The 20,353-nt window shown below is 38.8% G+C and overlaps 1 protein-coding gene and 1 non-coding gene across 2 annotated transcripts; one reads left to right on the plus strand and one right to left on the minus strand.

Moving 5' to 3' along the window:
• Positions 1–1,147: 1,147 nt before the first annotated feature.
• Polr1f (RNA polymerase I subunit F) lies at positions 1,148–16,882 on the plus strand. The gene is made up of 4 exons (XM_021179072.2): positions 1,148–1,418; positions 4,953–5,094; positions 8,488–8,696; positions 9,509–16,882. The coding sequence occupies exons 1-4, from the start codon at positions 1,165–1,167 to the stop codon at positions 9,897–9,899; spliced, it is 996 nt and encodes a 331-aa protein (XP_021034731.1). The 5' UTR covers positions 1,148–1,164; the 3' UTR covers positions 9,900–16,882.
• A 2,919-nt stretch (positions 16,883–19,801) lies between these two features.
• On the minus strand, positions 19,802–19,933 carry LOC115032867 (small nucleolar RNA SNORA17). The gene has a single exon (XR_003838525.1). It is a non-coding gene; the product is annotated as a small nucleolar RNA SNORA17 (small nucleolar RNA).
• Between the last annotated feature and the right edge of the window lie 420 nt (positions 19,934–20,353).

Consider the following 20,353-nt stretch of genomic DNA (forward strand, 5'->3'; position numbering starts at 1 on the left):
AGTCTTTTATGAATCTGGGCTTTCTTAGCCAATATTTTGCAGCCCAAGATGTGCACAGTTCCTGCACCCAAGGCTTAGAGATCATAGTTGAAGAAGGTGGAGGGTTGTAAGAGCTAGAGGGACAGTTTGGGTTGTTAAGACATCACGGTCCAAATGAAGGTTTCTTTTTTTCCCTTGGGCAATACAAGCCCTCGCGCTGATATGATTGATGTCTGGGTATACAAAAGAAGGTCAAAGCTGGTAGCTGGGCTTAGCCATTTGAAAAACATGTCACAACACCCTCACTGTGATATAGCAGAAGGCAGAGGGACGCTAGATTGGAGAGGTATAGTGTTTCCAGTTCAGATGTTGCCTTTGCAATTTGTGGCCTGCTGCTGTGTAGGACTGGGTTCAGCAGTGAAAATCTACTCCACGAATGTTTCTGATTCCTTATTGAACAGCTCAGGCTCGTAAAAATGTATCAGGCCTCATTGCAGCTGGAACTGGGCACTCCTATCAATAGCCATGCTGAATCCAATAAAGAAAATACTCAGTTGGGAGTAGTGGCACGTGCTTTTTATCCCAGGTCTCTTGTGGCAGAGACAGGCAAATATCTAAATGTTAGAACCAAACCAGCTTGGTCTACATAGCGAGTTTCAAGCCACCCAAGGCAACATGGAGAGATACTGTCTAAAAACAAAACAAAAACAGAAAACCAAAAGAATTAAAACAAAACAAAACAAAACAAAAACTCAAACCATTAATTCACCCAGTATTGAAAGAAACTGGGAGCTCAAAAAAAAAAAAAAAAAAAAATCAAGCTATTTTGGGCCTCTGCCTTTTTATGCTTAGGTGCCCAGATCAATAAATTCAATAAATTCAAGCTTCGCTCCATAACTGAGCATACTTTGCAGTGATGAACATCTGCCTATAGATATCAGAGAACAGACTCTGGATATCACACATGCTCTATAGGTACCACGGCCTCAGCGGTTTATCTGGACTCGGGAAAGAGCAGCAGCCCTCTGCTGGTCAAACCTCTATAATGCAGCTTTAGAAGATTAAAAATCCCCAGGCCGCGGTCGGTCGCCTTTTGATGATGTCAGCCATCATCAACACACGGAGGTGAGGCGGGAGGAATGCTTGCGTCATCCGTGCGCGCCCCGAAGCACCCAGCCAAGCCTCATGGCTGCGGGCTCTGTGGAGTCTCAGCGGTCCCAGGCGGCCTCCGAGAGGCCCGTGGCGGGTCAGGCCGGGGTTCTGCCTTGCCTGGAGTTGCCGAGCTACGCCGCGGCGTGCGCGCTGGTGGGCAGCCGCTATTCGTGCTTGGTGGCCGCCCCGCACCGCAGGCACATCGCCCTGTCGCCCCGCTACCTGAGCAGGAAGCGCACGGGCATCCGCGAGCAGCTGGACGCCGAGCTCCTGCGCTACTCCGAGAGGTAAGATGTCGCCACGTCCTCCCGGGAGCTCCGTCTCAGCTGGCCAACGGGCCCCCGGCTCCGTAACCCCACGGCGCCGCGGAAGTAAAGTCGCACGAGCTTCGTGAACCTTAGCCCCGGCGTCTACCGTCGCCTTCGGCGCCGCTGGCCTGGATGCAGTGGCCCGGTTCCTGGGGATGAAACTGGCCGGTGTGGTGTGAGTGGCGGCTGCGGCAGTGCTAAAAGCACTCCCCGTGTGGAGACTAGAGGTGCCCGGTGTCTAGAAACCCACCAGGCTGAGCTTTGGGTATTAAACGTTTCATTTAATCACTTCCGGGTGTGTTCTCACCTAATAATGAAATTTTGCTGTCAGTATTAGATTCTCCTAATGTGGAAGCCGGTTCATTGCAAAACATAGGCAGGTTTGTTTGTAATATCAATTAGCTCCCCCCCCGGGGGGGGGAGCTAATTGGGGATGAATGACGAGCCTCATTTTTTTTTTTTATGTAGGAATTGAAAGTTTACACACACACACACACACACACACACGTGCATTTATATTAAGCACTAGTAAGAATAACTTGAAAAAGAAAATCTCAGAATTTCAATGGGAAATGATATGCCGTAACACTCCACAACTAATTTGGCGGGAATGGGGGCGAGGTTCAGAGATAACCTGAGATAACATGATGTCTTCAGTAATTCAATGACACTTCAGAAATTGCAGGGATTGTTTTGGGGCAAATTATCCAAAGCAGTTACCACTCTCGAGAACTTTGGTAGTCAGCCCCATTAACCATCCAAGGTGGTCACTAAGCATGGAAACATAGTTAAGTATTCTAACCAGCTTTTCATTCATTGGGGAAAAGTTATTTAAAGATGCATAATAGGAGCCACACTACAGACGAGAATCGGATCATTTCTGTAACAGAATTGGATAATACAGCCATGTAGAATAGAATTCACTGTTTAATTGAGCTGGACACCTCTCCTTGTTACTGTGCTAAAAGTATGCTAAAAGAAGCCTATTTTTTCCAATGCAAATTAGGTTCCATTATTACTTGAGTATTAGTTAAGAGTAATAAAAAGTCAAGGGATAAAACATTGAAAATATTGGGAATTGTATTGTCATATTAATTGTCCTGTATTATTTGTAGCATTTATCCTGTATAGTTTATGTTTTTAGGCTTGTGGGCAATACTGAAGGAAGCATCAGTAGGTCTGTCTTCTTTTTGTTTAAATAATAATAATAATAATAAAAAATAGAATAGAGACTGCAGTGTTAATGCTAAGTCTTCTCGGAAGCATTTCCTACTAGACAGACAGTGTGTTGCCTTTCTTTCTCCGTGGCAGGACTTTATTTTACAAAAAGTATCCCATTACAACTTTGGACTGTTTTCTTAGAGAAAGTAAGTAGTTTTCTGAAATCACATTGTAACTTATAAGTTGAACTTTTAAGAGGTCATTTGTGTGTGTGTGTGTGGAAAGAAAGCAAAACAAAGCATATTCTTTTCCATTTGGCCCCCTTGGGTTATTTAAGATGTCAAATGCATTCTATCTTACTGGTCCCCAAAGACTTAATGCTACATATTCTACATATCCCAGGTGAACTTACCATGTGGACCGCATGTGGTTTATGTATTGAGATACATGTATATATATTTTAAATAAAGAGAAAAAGATATTTAGTGTTAGGATATCTGTCTTTGAATAATGACTTTTGGTAAGTTACTCTAAGTAGTTTCCCAGAAGTCTTCTGGGTTTACACAAATTCATTTAACCTTGTATTCAGTGGTCATACCAGATCCTTAGAGGCGTTGAACCCCGTGGGACTTGGTGTTCTCTTAGAAGCAATAATTTGCAGTGTTCTCTTTACTGCTATGAAAATATCATTCACTATGCTGAAATGAAACTTAAAGATGAACACAACCTATCTACATAATTAAAATTTTTACATTGTGTTCCAACCCTATAAACCCTTTCAGCCTATGACATTTGAGCATGACAGTCTGGAAGACTAAGAAGTTAGATGCTTTTGTACTTATGCATAAGAATCATTGGATAAGTGTTACAGTCACAAATGTGAATTGATCCAGACATTTATAGCTCAGATAATATACACCACATCTACAATTACCAGTTTTTTTTATGAAATATTTACTCTTGGTAACATGCCTCAAAATAGTCTTTTTGGAATTCAAGTATTACTCCATTCCCAGAAATTTTTTTAGTATGTTAGGAGTATATAAAGTTGACAAATAACTTTTTGTTGATATATTTTTAAATGTAAATTCTATCTCCAGCAATTTATAAACAAGTTTGTCCCTTATTTAAGAATCATGCATAGAGACTGCTTGCACATGTACAGAACTATTCTGTGCATAGTAGAGTTTCTTTATGGCTTTTGCAGTATCTGTGATAAGTGCAAACAATGCCATGTGTTTCCAAGTGCCATTTAGGGACTGGTAATCTCCTCACTAGATCCTTCTGAGTATTTTATTGAGAGGGGGTTTTTAGTAGGAACAGAGGTTGTTTTTCCCCTGCCAGTTTTGGTGGATACTTCTTGTTTTTCCTTTTGTTTTGATTTCAATGTCCCTCATATTTGTCTTAGTGATGTATGACTCCTGCTTAAGACCTCTGAGTTTATGGGTTCCTAATTTGGTAACTATTGCAATTCCTTTCCTATGGGTTGTGGCTGTTTCACTAGAATGAAATCTATTATAGAGAAATCCTTTCTCTTTAGATGAATTGTAGTAGAAATTTAATCGAGACCAATAAAACATTTCTGCTGTTCGTGGCCTTAGACTTTAGACTTGTGTTTTGAATCTAAACATATGCAGATGGATTCAATACAATTAGGTTACAGTTAGTAATACATTTTTACATGTGGTAAAGAAGTGATTTTCTTTCTTTGGATGGGGGAGTCAGGGAAATTTCCTTGAGGAAATTTTTCATGTGGGAGAAATAAGTAAGCTCATATGTCTGTCTTAGTTAACTGGCTTTTTACAATTAATCATAGCTTGCTAGTCTCGACTTGAAATGTGTCTACTAAGGGTCAGCTCTGAAATGATATGGTTATATACGTTAATATGTCTTTTCACTAGAAAAGGTTTTAGTTTGGTATTTTTCTGTGATTAAGTCATTGGTTCCAGTGATCAGAGGCTGTAGCTTAAACAATCAAGCTTCCCTTATTATATAGTATCACATATAGAAACTAGTAATAGTAGGTAGTGTCACAATTGCCTGTATTCAGTCATACAGTATCTAGATGTTTTCCTTGCTTAGGCCCATTATTGCCCCTCATATGACTGGTTCAGATAGGTAGCATGTGAGTGTCAGTTTATTGCCAGTGCATAGTTCTGAATACCCATGCAGATGGTCAATTTAACTTAACTAAGACATTGGAATTTTTTAATAAGCTGTAATTGCTAAGATCTGCTAGTGCTAGTCTGTAAGACTAGGTGATGCCATTATGTTAGGGAAAGGGTGGTATATCAGAGATAACAGTAGATTATCTTTAACTAGAATTAACAGTATCTTTTCCCCCCTTAACAGCCTTTTAGGTGTTCCTATTGCATATGATAACATCAGAGTTGTGGGTGAACTAGGAGATATTTATGATGATCAAGGACACATTCATCTTAACATTGAAGCAGATTTTGTTATTTTCTGCCCTGAGCCTGGGCAGACGTTAATGGTATGTACATCATTTTCTTTTCTTTACATAATTTTTTATCCTTTACATAATTTTTACTCTGTGAACCTCCACCCTGATTTAGCACCCTTCCTACTCCCTAATAATCACAATTCTCTCCCAGGTTCCTCTAAAAAGGAACTTCAGTTTCCACATAGGAGAGGAAGCTGTAGTTGTCTGTCAGTGCCTGTTTACTTCACTAACGTGATACACTTCAGCTCTCTTCATTGCTGCAGACCACAGGAATTCATTCTTCTGTGTGGATGTTTATTCCACTGTATTGCACTGTGTGTGTAAACTCTGGTTAGCCAGTCATCTCCTGACAGGTGTGTAGACTGACTGAATAGTGCTGTGTAAGCACAACTCAGTGTTGAGTTTACTTCTCTTGGGTTGTTATGGTCACATGGCAGCACTACCTTTTTAGTAGTTCCTGTAACGCCTGCTGGTTTACAGTCAGGAGCTTGTTTCTTTCACAGCTTTTCAGCATGTCAGTTTTGTGGTTATTAACTCTCTAGGTGGAATAGCGAGTCCTTTTCTTGTTGTGGTAACAATATACTTGACAGAAAAAGCTTGAAGGATGAAGGCTTTGTTTGGCTTCTGCTTTACTTGGCAAGGAAGAAGTTTTCATCCTGCTGGGCCAAGAAGCAGAGAAAGGAATACTGGTCTGACTCGATTTCTACTTTTCTCATACTCTCTCTGGGCCAAGAAGCAGAGAAAGGAATACTGGTCTGACTCGATCTCTACTTTTCTCATACTCTCTCTGGGCCCCGGCCTTGGTTCTTTCGCAGCTCTGTTGATCCTCTATGGAAACTGTCTCATAGACACACGCAGTAGTGTGCTAGTAGAATTACCTAGTAGTAGTCTACTAGGTAATCTAAAGCCTGTCAAGCTTTGAGAGTGCCTAGCCATTGCAGGTAGATCATTGAAACTGGCTTTGGATTTCCCTTGTGGCTAAATGTTTATTGGTTACTTCTACTTCTTTTGAGGTATGTTTAGTCAGATCATTTGCCCATTTTTAATTGACTTACTTTTTTGTTCTTTATATTTTGAATATTAACTCTTGACATTTCTCCTGTAATTCATTCAGAGTCCTCAAAGAGAAAGAATACACACACACACTCTTACTTTAACTGGCTTGCAAAGCAATATGGTTTTTTTTATTCCCTTTTACATTCAGCTTTGGATATTCTTATTTTATTCCTTCTTTTATTTATCTCTATAGATTGATGGTTTACTGTGTCGATCTCATTTGATTCTGTTATTTCTCTTGTGTGACTAATGCAGTGACGGTTACTCTGACACTATCATTTATGTACTCTGGATGTTTTGTCTACATACATCTCATGTAATGCCTACAGAGGCCAGAAGAGGGCCTCAGATACCCAGGACAGAGTGTGTGCTGCCATATGAGTGCTGAGAATCAAACTCGGGTGCCCGGAAGACCAGCCAGTGCTCCTAACCACTAAGCCTTCCCTCCAGGCCTATATAATTGTCTTGATGGTAGTGTTCTTTCTTCTACTTTGGGTTGTAGGACCCCCATAAGCATTTCTTTTTTTCTTTTTTTATAAAATAATCACAAATGCTCTTAGGTTTTACTTATCTTAGAAAATCATTGTTTCTTATTTTCATAGAAAATCCTTGCTATTAGTTTATAGGATGTGGAAGTCATGACTGAAAGTTACTTTATTTTAGGGATTGAAGCTTGTTATCCTGTACCTACTTGACCTACTGGATTGATTTTCCTGGTTTTCTGAGTTTGTTTATTTGTTTCTTTCTTTTCCTGATAAATTTGCTATTAATGTAAACAGGTTACTTTTAACTGTGGCCTGGAGATTTTTCTCTGAAAAATTTGAAAATTCTTTGTCTTATATCTTTGAAAATTTAGTTGTAAATGGTGAAGAATTTTCTGGTTTGGCTATTTGAGAGTTCTATAAATTTCTTGCACATGATTCTGTAGTTTTTGTCTTTGCTGTGATTTTACTGAATAGATTTGTCTTTGCCCTTCACTTCCCTCTCCTTCGAGAACACCATTTATATAGTTATTTTCTTTGTTGGTGTTTCAAAGATCTTAATTACTGTTCTAATTTTTTCCCCTTTCATTTTCTTTTTTTTTGAATGTGATAATTCAAAAGAATTCTGTTCAAACTTTGTCGTCATTTCTTCCACTTGACCTAGTCTGATAAGGGGTTTAACTGAAGTTTTTAAAACTAATTACTGTATTTGAGAACTTTATATACTTTAGTTTGATTATATTCACTCCATTCCTATAATCTTCCCAGCTCCTCCCTCTCCCACCTGACTCATGTTATCTCTTTTTTAAGTCCAGTTTGTTTTGGCTGACCCCTGGACATGGGGCCCTACTGCGAGCGTACTTGGTATGCCAGGTATCACACCATTAAATAGAACTGGATTTCCCTCTCCACTAGCAATTAAATGCCAATAGCTCCTTAGCTGGGGTGAGGACTTTGTGTCCATCGCTTCTCCTCCATGCTGGAATTTTGTTTGGCTTGGGTTTGTGTAGGTCTTGTCCATGCTGTTGTGCAGCAAGCCTTTTCTTGAGGAGATGGTTTCTCACTCCAGATAGGAACCCCATGACAGACCAAGGTATGAATATCACGAAAGTCTGGCTTTGTTAACCAGTGAATATTATTAGGGTTATTTACAGGAACACTACAAGTTTTTGTCTGGCTCTAGGCAGATTCATTGTAGATGGATCAGCCCCAGGCTCTTAAGTCATATATGAGGCCATTAGAGCCAACAAGCTACATTACACCTGAGTTCATGGCCAACATTTTTATAGGTACTGCTGTGGTGGATTCATGATATAACATTGCCAGAACCAGCCACAGGTGATGCTGTGATTTGTACAAGCCCAGTACTTTGGCTTCATGTAAGTTCCTGTCACTAGAGCTGATCTATGTGGTCTCTGCATAGGCTGGCCCCCCCGGGACTGTTTCGATATATAAGCATTAGCTTTCTGCGGTTCAGTGTTTACTACCTTTGCTTTACATAGAACATACGCATATTATGGTATATTCTCTACTTGGTTTCAGTTATAGAGTCATCTACTCCCTGGGCAGTTCTGCAATGGAGCCAAGGTTTTTTGTCCCCATCCCCATCCCTGCACTTTTCTAGCTTTGTTTTTTAAGGAAGAACTGGTTTAGTTGTTATCCACTTAAAAATAGACATGCAATTATTTAATAAAATTTAAACGTTTCCTAAAATTATGTTTTGTATGACATGGTAATTTGTTAGATATCTTTTTGTAAAGTTTTTAAAAACTTGTCATTAATGTGATATTTTCTCTTTTGAAGATGAATTTCATGCTTATAAAGTTTGACTTAACTTTTTGGCTTTCTTTGTGATGTTGTATTATTTCTTTTCTCTTCTTTACAGGGTACAGTTAATAAAGTATCGTCTAGCCATATTGGCTGTCTAGTTCATGGATGTTTTAATGCCTCTATCCCTAAGCCTGAGCAGATGTCATTTGAGGAGTGGCAAACATTGGGGATACATGTAGGCGATGAACTGGAATTTGATGTATTTCGCTTAGATTCAGATTCTGCTGGAGTATTCTGCATTCGAGGAAAATTAAATACCACCAGGTTAGTGTATGATGATTGAAATAGTAGGTAGGAGGTCTTGTTGCTCTGATAGATACCAGAAGTAAGTATACTTTCTTTTTCAAATGTCTTTTAGCTAGGTAGCCTGGATTTAAATGTTTCACAGCTAAAAAATTCATAACCAACTCTAAATTTTGAAGCTGTGCTTGAGCTTCTGTAGAAACACAGTGAAAGCAAAACAAGAAATTGACATTTTATTTTTTTTTTTGATTTTTAATATTTTTATTACATATTTTCCTCAATTACATTTCCAATGCTATCCCAAAAGTCCCCCATAGCGCCCCCCACTTCCCTACCCACCCATTCCCATTCTTTTGGCCCTGGCATTCCCCTATATTGGGGCATATAAAGTTTGCAAGTCCAATGGGCCTCTCTTTCCATTGATGGCCGACTAGGCCATCTTTCGATACATATGCAGCTAGAGACAAGAGCTCCGGGGTTCTGGTTAGTACATCATGTTGTTGTTAAATTTGGGCCAGCTGTAGTAGCCTGCGTCATTTATCCCAGCATTCTGAAGGCATGGGCAGGACGATCCGGAGTTGAAAGTAGTCTGCCACAGGGAGAAAAAACCCAAAGATCAAAAAGTAGCTGGATAAATATGCCATTGACCTTGACATCTGACAGCTCAAGACATTTTAGTGGTCTGAGGAATAACAAGATAGAACATTTGGAATTAGAGCCACAGTAAACCAACTTGTGCAAAGAAACGTAGTCTATTGAAACAGTCGTGGCCTCATTTTTTCTTTTCTTTTTGCTTATTGCTGTTAATATTTTTAAAATCTGTTCATTTACAGTTTGCAACTTAAGCGCTCTGTAGTTTCTGAAGATGTAGCAGAAACTGTCATTGAAGAGGTTGTTGAAAAAACTCCAAAGAAGAAAAAGAAGAAGAAGAAAGACAAAGACACAGACACATGTGGAACAGTTGATAGTGTTACAGAGGTAGCAGATGTTACAGATGTCACTCCACAGGAAGAAACAGACATACCATGTAGTGATAATGTGAATGACTTCTTTGAGGAAGAGCCAAAGAAGAAGAAAAAGAAGAAGAAAAGGCACCAGGAAGATCAGGACCCCATTTTCCAAGCCAGTGACTCCAGTGGCTACCAAAGTGACCATAAAAAGAAGAAAAAGAAAAGAAAGCACAGTGAAGAGGCTGACTTTGAGTCACCTAAGAAGAGACAGTAATTGTCTTTTCTATTGTTAACATACTCAGATACACAGATGAATAGATTTTTTTGAATGGTAGGAAATGCTTATGGGACATTCACAGATAAATACTTGATTGGTAGGGTTTTGTACTAAAGTAATCATACAATTGATAAATACATTTTGGAAAATACCAGTATTATTAAAGTATTATTTTATTACAGTTCAGTGGAAAATGTTAACAATTGCTTTTACTCTTGACTCATATTGTTAACACTCTACATAAAGTTTTAGATTCTCAGCATTTGCCAAAGAACTTTATAATATTTTCAATTTTTTTCTGATAATAAATTTTGGTTTTAGCCAGAACATCTTTTCTAAAAGCTTAATACATTTACCAGGTTTAAATTTTCCTTACACAGTATTTCTCTTTACTTAACACGGATAGCTAAAGAAGATTATATAGAACTCCTGTGGCTGTCTGTTGAATGTATGGTGGGCAGAAAACTCATTGTTCCCTCCCAGAGGGGGTATGTGCATGTGTTCTTGAATTCTGAGACTGTTAATTTTTACTTTGTGTTTCAGTAGTCTTCATGTCATTATATATGGATCATGAGCAAGATGAAGAAAGGGTAAATGTGGTTCTTTTTAGTTGAAAATCTCTGGTTAACTTTTTAATGATTAGAGGTAGTCTACTAGACTTGCTTTGAGGAGGAGCTCCACAGTCATTGCTTTTATTGATAAAAATGTGTGATGTGTTATGCCTAACCAGAAGGTGGTAATGAGGATAAGCTGTTTGAGGCTCATAATCAGTCCATAGCCAGGCATTTACAGGTACTTAATATCTGTAATATATTTTATTGAGGCCAAAGCATATAAAGTCAATCAAGATAGTGTAGTTCCTTCCTCCATGAAGCAACATGGGAAAAACACTTGTGTGCACACAGCCTAAGTGAGGAAATAAAACAGTATTTGTAGTAAATACTGTGAAGAAAACATTGACTACTCTTTGGTTAGTATCTGGAAATGTACAGGGGTAGGGTTGGCCTTCCTGTGTCAGTCACTGCTGTTGTCACTGACTAGCAGACATAGTGTGGTCGTCAGCTTAATGTTTCATAAGGAGTAAATTCTGGCAACCATGTTTCTTGACTTCATCTACGGTATATAGAGCATAAGGAATGACAGCAATTTAATATGTACAGGTAGATAAATAACCAGCATCGTTCACTCAGGATACTTGACATTTTTAGGTGGCTTTCAGGTCTCTTCTTAAACTGTGACTATTCTAAATTGACATTCTAATCTGTCAGTACAAAATATGAGATTTTAAATTAAAGATGTTAAAAAAAATAAAAAGAATACCCCAATACAGTTGTCTTTCCCTCCTCTTACCTTATCCCTCTTGTTCCCATACCTACCCACTCCCCCACCCACTTTCCTCCCTCCCTCCACCCTTGATGTCTATTAAAACCTGGGTATAGACCTAAACAAAATTCTCGGCAGGAATCTCTAATGGTGGAGAAGCACTTAAAGGAATGTTTAATATCCTTAGACATTAAGGAATTGTAAATCAAAACAACTCTGAAATTCCAAATTATACCCATCAGAATGACTAAGATAAAAAAACTTGAGCAACAGATCATGCTGACGAAGATATGGATCCAGGGGAACACTCCATTGCTGGTGGGAGTCCAAACTTGTACAACTGCTTTGGAAGTAAATTTGGTGGTTTCTCAGAAAACTGGGAATAGATCTACCTCAAGTCACAGCTCTGGGGCATATACCCAAAAGAACCTCTACCATCCCACAAAGACTTGCTCAACTGTGTTCATAGCAGCTTTATTCATAATAGCCACAGACTGGGAACAACCCATATCCCTCCACCGAAGAATACATAAAGGAAATATGGTTCAGTTACTCAATGGAATAGTACTCAGCTATTAAAAACAATGACATCATGAAATTTGCCGGCAAAAAGAACAAGAAACGATCATCTTGCACGATGTAACCCAGACCCAGAAAGACAAACGTCATACATGCTCACTTGCAAGTGGATTTTAGCCATAAAGTACAGGATAACTGCTATAAACTACAGACCCAAAAGCTAAATAGCATGGAGGGCCCAAGGGGGAGACGCTTGAATCTCATTAAGAAGGGGAAGTAGAAAATTTAACTTTTTTTGCTTAATATTCTTGCTATGATGACTTAAGTAAAATATTAATTTTAGCCAGTTTCCAATTTATTTTTTTCTCAATGGTTAAATAAGATAATGGTAGACGAGACTCTATTACCTTACTTGGGACAGTGCTATTTAAATGAATATGAAAGAGGTTGAAAAGCTTGTTTTGTTAGGATTCAATGTAATATACCTAGAAAATGTTCAATAAATCCTTCATATTTTAGAAGTTGAATTTATAATTATATTTAGTACAGTATGGTAAGTCATATAATTCTAGCCTTCCATAAACACCAAGAGAACACGTCAAATTTATCCATTGATGAAAAATAGATTACTAAAATAATTAAGTTCTCATTTTTATTTTGCCTCAAACGATATTCTTGAGTTTTAAACAAATGTGCTTGTTTGAACGGTGATCCCTAGGGCTTCCAGTCCTTATCCTCATGAGTGAAGATTTTTCTCTGCACAATTGTTACATTGCACAAGGACCTAAGTAGATATAACCTAATCATGTAGCCTTTTTTTTACAAAGTTATCTGCACCTTGTGGCAAAAGAAGAATTGAGAGAAGTAGATGTGAGAAAAATTTGATGGGAGACTCTCCCTTAATATAATGGAGTGGATCCTGGAATCCAAGGGTTAAGAGCTAAGAGCTGTCCCTGGCCAACAGACAGGAGGAAATGATCTTACATCTGCAAAGAACTGAGTTCTGGAAGTGGCAAGTGAATCAAAGTGGAACACCTTCTCCCAGGTTCTTGAGTTAAGCATTAGCTAGACCTTGGTGTGTATGAGCAGTGAACCTACCTGAACCATGTAGACGCCATTGTGCTTTGTATATTCTTGTATGTGTGTGTATGCGGAAGCCAGGGGTTAACACTGGACTCTTCCACAGTCTCTTGCGTAGTGTTTGAGATAGTCTTAATAAACTTGAGCTCACAGATTCAGCTAGGCAGTCTGGCTAATGAGCCCCACATATCTTCTGTCTCCATATTCCCAGTTGCTGGGATTATGGGTATGGACCACAGCCCCCAGCTTTTCTGTTTGTGAGTGCTGGGGACTGAGGTGTTGGTTAGCTGTTACTGTAGGGGACGAGTCATCTCTCCAGCCCTACCTTGTTGGTCTTCAGACAACAAAAATCCTATCGAATGATTAGTTTTCCTAATCGTTTAATTTGTCTTGTACAGCGACACTAAATTTTTGCCTATTATGGTCATTCAGAGGGGATTTGTTTCATATTTTGCCCCTGTTAAATATGATTTTTTAAAAAAATCCTAATTGGTTCTTATATATTATGAAGCAATGATTTCATGTATTAACACATCTGACATGCTAAGCTAACATTTGTATATTACTTTCAAATAACTTAACTTTATTTGCCATGTTTTAAAATTGTTTATTTACTAAATCCCATAATCCCCTCCCTCCTTCATCTTTCCTGGGCTTTGTAAATTAGATACTTTTTATTTAGTTTCTAGCATTACTAGTAGAATTATTTGATCCTAAAATATTCCAGTTTTGTTGTATATATTCTCGTAAGTTTCCAGAAGGAACTCATTGTTTCTATGGTCTGTGTATTACCAGAATCCTACCTTTGAAGTTTTTCACCCAGGGCTTATTTTAGAACTATACATTTTACTTTCTGTTATATTCTGTTGGATTTGTTTATTTGTTTTATGTGTTCCATACTGACCTATAATTCAGAGGAGCCCAGATTTGCCTTTAATTAGAGGCCTCCCAAATGGAGAGAATAAACATGGCATATTAAGCTACTGTGAATAGACCTAATCTTTAAAATATTGGCATAGGAGAAGAATAAGTCCATAGCACATGCAAATCAGATGACAGTCACCTAAACCTAGAGAACAAGATGCCCATCTAGGTATCAGAGGACTACAGAATACCAAATAAAACCAGAAAAATTTTACATCATATTGTACTTGGAATTTGTATAAAGGTATTAAAAGCTTAGGAGAAAGAGGTTAAGTCACACTTGATCATTTGACAGAATCTTTAAACGTGAGAAAAGATTGGAAAAATTTATTCCAAGTTCTGAAAGACCACAGTTGTCAACCCAGCCTATTATCCAGAAAAAAACTATATTAAAACTGAAGGGAAAGTTAAAACTTCATGATAGAAAAAAGGGGGTTCAGGGAATTTTATTTTTTACTACTAAGCTAGATCTAAGCACTACACTATAAGGATCAGGTCAATATGCAGAGCAAGATAAACACACCCAGGAGATTGCAGGGAACAAATAATATGTAGGTAATCAAAAGAGAGATTTGAGAAAGGAGCACAAAAATTAAAATGACAGAAATTGATGCATGTCCTTCACTTAAAGCTGAATATTAATTTTCTCAAATCCACAATAAAGACACAGACTAACATATGCCTAGAAAATAGGATTCATCATTTTGCTGCCTCCAAGAAAACCAAATCATTAATAATGGATACCACCTTAGGGTTAAAAGTATGAGAAAGGGGCATTCCATTCGAGGCGTAGGTATGCTACTGTCTGACAAAACAGACAATAAAGGGTGTTGTTTCCTTTATTTTTTTTCTCAGCCTTTTTATTGCTTGTATAAAGGAAGGCTACTGATTTTTTTTTAAAAGTAAGTTTTGTAACCAGTCACTTTGCTGAAAGTTTATCAGCTGTAGGAGTTCTCTGGTAGAGATTTTGGGGTTGCTTATGTATACTATCATATCATCTGAGGCTAGCCATACTTTGACTTCTTCCTTTCCAATTTGTATCACCTTGATCTCCTTTGTTTTATTGTTGTAGCTAAAACTTCAAGCACTATATTAAATAGACATGGAGAGAGTGGACAGCCCTGTCTTGTTCCTAATTTTAATGGAATTCCTTTAAGTTTTTCTCCATTTAATTTGATTTTGCCGATCAGCTTGCTGTATATTGCCTTTATTACATATGTGTCTTGTATTCCAGATATCTCTAAGACTTTTATCATGAAGGGATGTTGGATTTTGTCAGAGGCCTTTTCAGTATCTAATGAGATGATCATGTGTTTTTTCTATTAGTTTGTTTATACGGTTGACTACATTAATGGATTTTCATATGTTGAACCATCCCTTCATCTCTGATATGACCCCTACTTGATCATGGTGGATGATGTTTTTGTTGTATTTTTTTGTGAGTATTCTGTTGAATATTTTTGCATCAATGTTCATAAGGGAACTTGATCAGAAATTCTCTTTTTTTGCTGAGTCTGGTTGGTTTAGGTATCATTCTATGTAGCCTCATAGAATGAATTTGGCAGTGTTCCTTCTGTTTTTATTTTGTGGAGTAGTTTGAGAAGTATTGGTATTAGCTCTTCTTTGAATGTCTGGTAGAATTCCACACTAAAACTATGTGGGCTTTTTTTTTTTTTTAATTTTATTTTTTTGTTGGGAGAGTTTTAACTACTGCTTCTATTTCTTTAGGGATTATAGTACTATTTAGATAGCTTAGCTGATCTTGACTTAACTTTGGTAAGTGGTATCTATCAAAAAATCGTCCACTTCATGGATATTTTTCAATTTTGAGGAGTACAGTTTTTTGAAGTAAGACCTATTTTTTTTGGCCTTTATGAATCTGAATTTTGCAGTTATTATAGCTTAGATGACAATTTCTGAGTTAATCTTTGTTGGATGGGTGTTTTTGAAAATGGTTTCTCCCCCGCCCCCCCACCCCAGCTTGGTTTCTGTTTCCTCTTTGTCTACTGGCCTAAGTGGCCTGCAGTTCTGGTGACTAGCTAGGCATCAGGTCTAGTAGGATGTCTTCCCTGGGGTTTTTGTAGCCTGAAAGGCTTCTGGAACTTTGGATGCTTACCTTAGCTCTAGAATCCCTAGGACCAGAGTGGTCTATGGTTTCTGGTGCTTGTGCGCCCCCAGGAAAGCAGGTGGGTTTGTGGGCTAGAAAATGGAGTCCAGGGAATGGGGTGCAGTTTAAGGCTGATAGGTGTGTTTTAGGGGAGTATTGTGGACAAGGGCTTGGGGCAGGGTCTTACCTTGCCTGGTGCAGGGCAGGCCTCCAGGAATGCAGGCAGAGTTGTAGTGTAGGAATTGGAGCACAGGGTACGGGGTGCAGCTTACCACTGTTGGGGGTGCTTTCAGGGAAGTTGGAGGGCAGGGCCTTTGAAGAGAGGCCTGGAGTACTTTCCCAGGCTCCTAGTGCCTGGAGCCTGGGAAAGTACTTAACTCAAGATTCTAAGCCCACACGATTACAACCTCCTGTTTTTGTTTTGTTTTGATAAAATGGCTGACAATTTACACTATTTTTCAAAATGATGTCAAAAGACAGCATCTTCAACAAATGAGGCTGGTCCAGTTGGATAGCTACACAACACAAGAATGAAACTAAATCCTTTTCTTCCATAAAACTCAACTCAAAATGGATCAAGGCCCACAACATAAAACCTGATACCCTGTATCTGATAGAGGACAAGGGGAATATGTTTCAACTTCTAGGTACAGGAAAGACTTGCTTTTCTTCTCTCTCTCTCTCTCTCTCTCTCTCTCTCTCTCAGATTTATTTTATTTATATGAGTACACTGTAGCTGTCTTCAGACACACCAGAAGAGGGCATTGGATCCCATTACAGATGGTTGTGAGCCACCATGTGGTTGCTGGGAATTGAACTCAGGACCTCTGGAAGAGCAGTCAGTGCTCTTAACCTCTGAGCCATCTCTCCAGCCCCAGGAAAGACTTTCTAAACATGTGTTACATGAAATCTCAAAGTAGTCTAAATATGCATTTCCATGATTATTAGTTTAGGATGTTGAACATGAAAGAAAAAGGGCTTAGACATTTTCATCTTTTAAGAATTTTCCATTTAGTTCCATGTCTCATTTTAAAATTGAATTCTCTCTCTCTTTTTCTTTTTTTTTTTTTTTTTTTTCTTTTTTTTTTTTTTTTTCGAGACACGGTTTCTCTGTGTAGCCCGGGCTGTCCTGGAACTCACTTTGTAGACCAGGCTGGCCTCGAACTCAGAAATCCGCCTGCCTCTGTCTTCCAAGTGCTGGGATTAAAGGCGTGTGCCACCACGCCCGGCTTAAATTGTTTTTCTAATGCTTAAATTTTGTTTGTTTTTGTTTTTGCTTTTTTGTTTTTATATATCCTAATTACTAACCATCTGCCAGATTTATGAATGCTTCATGTTCACTTGAAAGATGGTGTCCTTTTTTGTACAGGAGCCGTTTAGTTTCGTAAGATCCCATTTTTTTCAATTGCTGGTCTTAATGCCTGTGCTATCACAGTCCTGGGAAGAACACCTGGTTAAAATGGAGTAAATGAACAGAAGGGATAAATTCAAGTGTCAGATGAGAGGGCAGGCTAAAGAAGGGATATGGGGTGGGATACCGAACCCTAAGGCCTTTTGGAAAAGTAATATGGAAACTTCTTAAAATATATACATATATATGTATTAAAAAACAGTTGAAATTCCTACCCTGTACTCTTGTTTTTTTTTTTTTAATTATATGTAAGTACACTGTAGCTGTCTTCAGACACTCCAGAAGAGAGAGTCAGATCTTGTTACGGATGGTTGTGAACCACCACCATGTGGTTGCTAGGATTTGAACTCTGGGCCTTTGGAAGAGCAGTCGGGTACTCTTACCCACTGAGCCATCTCACCAGCCCCCTACCCTGTACTCTTAATAGATACTATGACTAACATCATCTTACTTAGAAGTCTCTATACAAACTTCCGTTACACATTTTTATTAGTATAACTGAAATTGCTTGTATTCTGTTTGGGAGGCCATCTTTACTTTATGGTCTGTAGATAAACACTATGATCAGCATAAATTGAAATTGATGGATTTTGTTGTTTTTGTTTATTCTTTGAAAGTTTAATAGGGAGGGGGATGGATTAGAGAATGGTAAATTTTATCAAAACATGGTGTACAAAATTCTTAAATAGCTATTATTTTTTTTTTTTAAGTAGAAAAGAAAGAGTTATGAAGGGCGGAGCCCAGAGATGCTCTGGCTATGGTCATACATATGATTCTTGTCTCCATTCTCTCTATTCACCCCAAGTGGCTGCTGTTATTACTTTTCTGTTTCACAGATAACAAGCCAAAACAAATATTAAAAAATAAACATAAATCTAAAAACATTTTATGAACCATAAAGTTAGAACAAAATCGCAAATACAGCAAATTCTGAGCTTGCTGTTGTTTTCTTGTGATTTCTCTGGGAATTTCATGTGAAGTTTCAACTTCTGCCCACTTTAGTATATCATTGTAAAGGTACTGAGGTGTTTGATCTACACTGTTTCCCAAATTTTTGCCTCTGCATCAGTAGTTAATTTTACAAAACTGTTGTTTTGTACTTTCAAATTAGTATTTGGTCCAGTGGATCATCCTAACTCAGCTGCCTTTTCTCAGGAAACTAGAATGCTAACCCTGTTCTTACATATGCTTATTCAATGATTGTCTCTGAATATGCTTATTTGAAAACTTAGAAAATTAAGGTATCAAATCAGAGTAAAAACAGAAGCAGAATCAAAAAATATTTGCTTCAAAGATTTTAATAGCAAACAAGCTTTAGTATGTATAGTTGTAATTAGTTTCACATTAGTTGAATATATTTAGAGAATTCTTAGTTATTTACTGACTTGGTACTTTATAGCTGTAATTTTGCTATTGTTACGAATTGTAACATAAATATCTGATATGTGACCCTCAAGGGGGTCCCAACCCACAGGTTGAGAACTGCTGGTCTAGAAGATAAAGTAGGGATTGTACTAATAAATGACAAAGGTTTATGGTAGAAGCAAGAAAATTAAAGACAAATAAATAGGTCTAATACAGGAAAGAAATTCTTAAAATTCTGCATCTTACTGAGTGCTGTTGTAGCACAATGTCCTTGTCTGTAGGGAAGATCACTAAAGTTCTTCCAGTAAAAAGAAAACCTCACCATATTGTATGTAAGTTAATGTATGCTTATGTTCAAAAGAACCTTAAAGAATACTAACTGGATTTGGAAGTATAAATAAGGGTATCCCATCTGCCATAGCTAGTGAGGGGAGAGGGATGAGGAGGGTATTTCTTCCTCATTTACACCATCACCATGCAGGCTATGAGTGGTAGGGCCAGCTCCCGTGAGGCCAGCTCATCCACAACTCCTACAATGTCAGGCCCTCTCTCCCAAGCACTGCAGCTGCCTAGGGGTGTGATCAGTTCTCCTGTACTTTTACTTCTAGTGCCAGCACTCCCATGAGGCCTAGGTGAGGGGTGGGGCCAGGTCTGCACAGCACTCAGACATTCAGATGTGCCTTTGAAGGCAGCCCTGACCTGGGCTTTGGTGGTAAGAGACCGTAGACCCAGATAATGTCCTCCAGATAGGGAGAACCCCACCATGGTCCCAAGTGGCATCACCAGCTACTCACATCAGGCTGTTCCTAGTCACGACCCCACTAGTCTCTAGTTCTGCCTCTCTTCATTGGGCCCTCATCTTTCTCTTTCTCTTCCATTTCTCTACCACTCACTTGCTCCTCTTAGTGGTGTCTAGGGTCTCTTGAATGTCTGGAGTCATCTTAGGAGTGGTCTCAGGAGTGTTATGTCAGTTCTATGGTGCTAGACAGGGGTCATTGTGGACATGGTCTGGCCCCTGCCCCCTGGGCCTGTATAGCACTGGACTGGTGGTCATCTCAGGCTAGCTCTCTGTTAGGGCTCCATGGCAGAGAGGGGCGTTATGTCTCACCTAGGTCTGCCTTACTCCCTGGTAGCCAACTGAAGGTCATCTCAGGCTCCCTTTTTTCAGGGAGTGTTAGTATACTAATCACTTAGATGTTCACAGGTCAGAACACTGAGCATAACCTTAGCCTGTCTCCTGTCTGCCACCTACAGATGCTTATGTGACACAGCAGCCACACTTGGAGTGCTTCTAGGAGCAGGTGCTACCTTGGACTGGTGGCCAGGCCTTGGTGTTCCCAAACCTTAGGAAACATTATTTATATTGGGCTGCAAACATCCTGAGGGTTTGTGCTGTAAATGTTGCATTTTCTCTTCTAAAGCTCATGTTTATGTCTTGGTACCTACCTGGTAGACTGAATTATTGAAAGGCGACTGAATTATAACATAAACAATGGGCTCATATGTTAATAGATTCACAGTATAATATTGGGAAATGGAGTCTAGGTGGAAGAACTGTGTTATGCAGTATGTCTCGGAATGATGAATCTTGTTCCCAGCCCGTACTTTGTCTGCTTTCTGGCCACCTGAGGTCGTCAGGCTTCCTTCTCCGTGCCTTCCATCATAGTCTACCTTGTCACGGCCCAGAACCAGTTAAGCTACTGACTGTACACTGAAACTAAG

Source organism: Mus caroli, unplaced genomic scaffold (assembly GCF_978045245.1).
Source record: "Mus caroli unplaced genomic scaffold, Mus_caroli_1 scaffold_14, whole genome shotgun sequence".
NCBI lineage: Eukaryota > Metazoa > Chordata > Mammalia > Rodentia > Muridae > Mus > Mus caroli.